This window comes from Poecilia latipinna, unplaced genomic scaffold, assembly GCF_001443285.1.
Source record: "Poecilia latipinna isolate Pla-1442-1.1 unplaced genomic scaffold, P_latipinna-1.0 Scaffold544, whole genome shotgun sequence".
NCBI classification, from domain to species: Eukaryota; Metazoa; Chordata; class Actinopteri; order Cyprinodontiformes; family Poeciliidae; genus Poecilia; species Poecilia latipinna.
In genome coordinates this window covers 127,366-133,032 of record NW_015113160.1, presented here as the reverse complement: position 1 = coordinate 133,032, position 5,667 = coordinate 127,366, and the positions used below count along the sequence as shown (strand labels likewise).

The following is a 5,667-nucleotide window of genomic DNA, read 5'->3' as shown; positions in this document are numbered from 1 at the left end:
TTTTTTTTTTTGGGGGGGGAGAAAGCAAACGGGGGGGGAGATTTTTAATTTTGAGTGTTTCTTTTTTTTTTTTTTTTTTTTTTTTTTTTTCTGCGGCGTAGCGGTAAGGAGAGAATCTTCTGGACGGCGTTCAGCGTGCGCACCTGGTGTTTTGCTTTCCGGTTCCAACAGAATCGGTTCGCGTCAGCGCTACGAGCGCCCCGGACGCTCGGACCGTTTAATCAGGGCCTCCCTTTTGTCTTTGCCAGAAAGCAATCAGAGCCCGACGAGGCGCTGCTGCGCGTAAATCACCCTGATGCGCCGGCCTCTCGTGATCTTCGTGGTGAAGTCGTAAGGAAGGAGGAAATTGGAAAGAAATGTTAAACATGTGACCTCTTTAATTCAGAGGGAAAGATCCGGAGTTAAAAGTTTACAGTTGAAAAAAAAAAAACGTTATATAATGTTCGTGTTGCAGAGGAAACTTTTTGCAGTTTCTTTTCCGAGCAAAGAAGGAGTATCATAATTAAACGTGTTTGAATCCAGTTTTGAATTATTGGAGCAAAAAGTCAAGCATTAAAACTCTATTTTAGATCTTTTTATGCAGTTTGAGAGTCTATGAGGATAATTTCTTAACTAATTCCTTTGAGACTTATTGCATTTACAGCCTATTTCTGCATTTCATCCTGAAGCCTTTACACCAGAATGAAATGAGTTGTGCTTTATTTTTAGCTAAAACTAATAGTGTGTGTGTGTGTGTTTTTTTTTTTCTGCCAGCTGTACCAGGAAGTTAAAGATTGGTGGTTGTTCGGCTTCTATTTCTGCCTCCCGCTGGCCTGCACCGGCGTCTTCTACACCCTCATGTCCTGCGAGATGCTCAGCCGCAAGAAAGGCATGCGGATCGCGCTCAACGACCACATGAAACAGGTGTGCAGGAAAAAAAAAAAAAAAAACACAGAAAAAACCTGACAGTTCAGAACCTGACCGTAGAGTTCAGCTGAGCCTAAAAGGCTGGATGCTTGGTAGAGGGATCCTGCGGAATAAAAGTGAGCAGACAATATCTTACATTCAGAGGATATCATTGTGGTGAAAAGTAAAGGTGCCTTTTATCAATCTGGAAAATGATCTGGGGTTAAAATCTGAACAGCAAAACATTTGGCTTTAATTTGCTTTTGAAATTTTAACAAAGTGAATTATATCTTGTAAAACTGCTTTTTGGAACAAAGACTTGAAGTTTTTTTTATTTTATTTTTTTATCTTTTTGGGTTTTTCACGTCTTTGTTGGGGGGATTATGACCCATTCGTCTTTAAACAACATTGCTTCAGCAAGAAAACGACCAACATTTAACAGTGTCTTATTTGACTCTAGAGCAGCGGTGTCCAAAGGGCGGCCCGGGGGCCATATGGGGCCCCTGAATGATTAAGAAAATTGTCCTTAAACTCTTGAAAAAAAGTCTAGATCAGGTATCAGTGACGGTGTGTCCATGAGGGCAGATCTATTCCATCTAGTTCTATGCTTAGTGCTCTGAGCGACGTCATGCTTTTATTTTACTTTATATTTAAAGTTCCTACCTGAACTTTCTGAACCATTTGAAAGAAAGTTTGTTTCAATTTATTTTTTACGTTTGTCCAAAATAGTCAACCTTTTGTTTTTGTCAGTTTCTTAATCATTCATTTTACTTCGGCTGTTATCCTCCTAAATTCACTTACTGAACAGATTAAAGTTGTTTTTACATGTTTCACCAAACTTGTGAAGAAGCTACTGGGGCATTTAAGTTATCGAATTAAATTAGAGTTCCATATATTTATGTCCGTGTTTAAAAAAAAAAGAAATGTTTTAAGTCGATGCAGCATTGTCTTTCTGTATCGGATCGTATCGGTCGATACTAAGCATCAGATATCGGGATAAGGAGTGAAAATAGTGGATTCCTCTCAGTGGGGACAGAATATTTGATGATTAATTAGTGCTGATTTATATACTTTCAGTAAAGCAGTAAAACAGCTTTTCACACCCTGGTTTTACTTTTGGCTTTCCGTTTAGAAATATTGCCAATCTTTTTGTGTTTTTGCCCTCTTCAGGTTAGATGTCTTTGTTAAATAATGAGATATAATAACACTGGCAGAGGGTGTACTTTCCTTTATTGTGACTAGCTTTCTAAAAGTCGTCAGTTTTCCTGTATAAAGATAATTTAGGGCTCACAGATAAACCTAACGCGTATCTACGCTTCTACAAAATACCGTTTGCATAAACAGACATCGCATTTTTAACTTGCTCCGACTAGCTGTTAGCTTTAGCCTTTGAGGAGTCTACGTTAATAAAAAACAAAGACCTTCAGGGCTTTCCCAAGCAGTGAAGACGTTCTCCGCTGAAGCCCCGTGTTTACGTTCCTCTGTGTGCGTTTGGTGCAGCGGAGGGAAGTGGCGAAGACGGTGTTCTGCCTGGTGCTGATCTTTGCGTTCTGCTGGCTGCCGCTCCACCTCAGCCGCATTCTGAAGAAAACCGTCTACGACGAAAACGACCCCAACCGCTGCGAGCTGCTCAGGTAGGAAAGCAGATTTCCGCCTCGACACCCAGTGAAAGCCTCATGAGAGCCCATTGTTCTCCGTTTCTCCGGCTCCCTGGAGTCTTTACAGTAAACTTTGCCCTCTTCCTGCTCCTGTCAGCTTCCTTCTGGTGATGGATTACATCGGGATCAACATGGCCTCTCTAAACTCCTGCATTAACCCGATTGCCCTCTACTTTGTCAGCCAGAAGTTTAAAAATTGTTTCCAGGTAAGGAGGATCGCTTTGGCTTTAAACAAAGGGCGCTGGAACCAAACGCAGCGTTTGAACGTTTTCCCATTTCTTCATGTCACACTGCCTACTCTGGGTGTGTAAAAAATTTACTTTCAGGAGTATTTTTACTGTAGTTCTTTCTTTTATTTGAGTACATTTTTTATGAAGGATTTCTACTCTTACAAGAGTGAAATTTCTGGATTCTCTACCCACTGTGAGTAACGGCACTGAATAAGGAACAAGCCAAAAATTCACCTGACATAGACACACACCTGCAGTTTCTGGTAAAGTTTAGTAAGTTTTCTAATGGAAAAAAAATTTTTTTGTTTTTTTTTTTTTTTTTTACCTGATTTTCTTTTAAATTATTTTCATTTTGGACTTTAAAATACCAAATTTCCACATAACTTTATAGCTCAGCCCATCTAAAAATGTAATTTTTAAATATTAAATGATTGATGTTTTGATCAGTCACTTTAATATATACTTTTTTTTCTCTTACTTGAGACATTTCTTGAACAGCTACTTTTGACTTGAGTAAAAATATGTTGTAGTAGTAGTGTACTCAAGACTAGTACAAAAATTGTACTAGTCTTGAGTACAATTTTTGGGCACTCTACCCACATCTGTATAAAACTTCATCATATTTTAAATTAAAGTCTGAAAAGTGTGGCGTGCATTTGTATTCAGCCCCCTTGACTCAACATCAATATTAGGAATTTATGGTGACAATAATAAATCAAAAGTCTTTATCATGATAAATGATACGATACACCTTATCAAACACACTGCAGTTTGTGGTTGTGTGACAAAATGTTAAGAATAAAGGCTGGCAGAGCAGCCAACAATTAGCACAACTTATTTTTACTCAAGTAAAAGTAAAAAGTAGCCGTCCAAGACATTACTCAAATAAGAGTAAAAAAGTATTTGGTAAAGAATCTGATCATATTATCAGTTATCAGATAGTTAAAAATGTCATCATTAGATGGACTGAAATATAAAGTTATTTCAAAATTTTTATATTTTAAAGATCAAAATGAAAATAATTCATATAAAAAACATGATTACAAAACAATCAGAGAAAAGAGATTTTTCTAAATTTGTTTTAATATAAAATACATGAAACGAACAAAATCTGCAGGTGTGTGTCGGTGTCTGGTGAACTTATGGTTAAAACAAGCTTGTTCCTCATTCAGTGAAGTTGCCAACAGTGGAAATGCTACTCAAGAGTAGCGAGACGTCATGATAAAGTTACTCAAGTAAAAAGGACATTGTAGTAAAACTACTCCTAAAAGTAATTTTTTTTCCCTAAAAATGTATTTAAGTAAATGAACCTGTTAGTAGCCAACTCTTGTTAAGATTGTAAAAACTTTTGTGAAGACAAAACATTTACTGACGGCTCTCGTTTTTGCCTCCCAGTCCTGCCTGTGCTGCTGGTGCTACAGGACGTCTCCTCTGGACGACCGCTGCTCCGGAGGACGCTGGAAGGGATCTTGCCATGGCAACGGACTGGACCGCACCAGCTCCCGCTCCAGTCAAAAGTACACAAGCTCTTCATAGACACTCACTCTCTCTCTCTCTCTCTCTCTCGCCGTGCCGTCCAACCAAACTGGACAGATATTCCCCAGAATCTGCCTTCCCACCCACAGCTGTGTCACTGCCAACACACACACCATCACTTTGGAGTCAGGAGTGGGATAAGGAGGAGCCAGGTGGAAGGGGTTTTGTTTTGTTTTCCTTCTGCAGACTGAAAGACTCTGTGATCGACCCAAAGCTGGAGAATGAAACTACAGGATTGTCACCTGTTCAAGCCGTTGTAACTCACGCCACCAACCAATGCTACGTGAATGTGTTCGAGGATACAAAGCCTCTCAGTGGACCAGGTGGAGTAGAGTGAGGTCAAGCCACTTGTAAATGTGTGTACAGGGTTATTTACATGTAGAATACAGACTTTAGCCTACGTCTAGCTGCAGTGCTTGGAGTACGAACGAGCGCTGATCAATCGGCCCTACCGGTGACGCTGTAATACCTCGCAGGGGAAACCGTGACGCAGTCATTCGAGACTCAAAGGACCGGAGCCTTTGAGAGTCTCCCCACCTCCGAGGCACCGCCGAGACATCAAAGACCAGAGCGTCGCCTTATCTGGCAAAAGACGCAGTCCGCGCTCAAAGTTCGCGGAATCTCCCGGCAAGAAAAAGAGAAACAGAAAAAGAATCGGGGGCCCTTACTGTGAATCTCCCAGTCATGTGGAAAGTGGCTCAGCAGAAATCCTTTTCATCTCCGCTTTCAGTCACAAGAGGGCTGCTGTCATCCAGGAAAACGAGAAAAACACCATATGATCCTCATCATGCGTCGCGTATGACAATGTAGCTTCTATTTTTCTGTGAATGTAGCACGAGGAACATGAATGGCTTGTGTAAGTCCCTCCGCCCAGCGAGGCATCCGCTTCGCCTTCCCCAGGCCTTTCACCTCAGTCAGACTAAGCTGCCGAAGCAAAGACATGCTTGTTGCTGGAACTTAACTTGTTATGTTGCGCTATTTAAAAGATTTAAGAAATGAAAGTGTATACAGCTGACCGGACGTTTTAAGAGATTCTTGAACTGCATTGTGGTCATAAAAGCACCAATTATTTTCCCACTGTCGACCTCGCAACAGGGGGATTCTGGGAAAACTTTGGCCTTTTTTATTTTTTTATTTTTTATTTTAAAGACATGATTGCTGACTTTGTCATCCATCTTTGAATCTGGGAGTCCTTCATTTACACAGTTGAAACCAGGTATTTGGATATAGTGTTTATTATACAGTGTATGTAAATAAGACAACTTTTTTATTATTTCTACTGCCTCACATTAAACCAGATTAAACATTTCCTGTTTTAGGTCAGTTAGGATAATCAAAATGATTTCTGATAAATACCA

At 40.1% G+C, this 5,667-nt stretch overlaps 1 protein-coding gene across 1 annotated transcript in view; it reads left to right on the top strand.

The window, feature by feature from the left end:
* The window catches only part of LOC106952883 (endothelin B receptor-like), an 18,503-nt gene extending 13,053 nt beyond the window's left edge, over positions 1-5,450 (top strand). Inside the window, exons 5-8 of the mRNA XM_015041279.1 lie at positions 754-903; positions 2,386-2,519; positions 2,641-2,749; positions 4,169-5,450. Of these exons, the coding sequence (XP_014896765.1) occupies positions 754-903; positions 2,386-2,519; positions 2,641-2,749; positions 4,169-4,309 (534 nt within the window). The 3' untranslated portion in view covers positions 4,310-5,450. The remainder of the gene's footprint in view (positions 1-753; positions 904-2,385; positions 2,520-2,640; positions 2,750-4,168) is intronic.
* Positions 5,451-5,667: the final 217 nt, after the last annotated feature.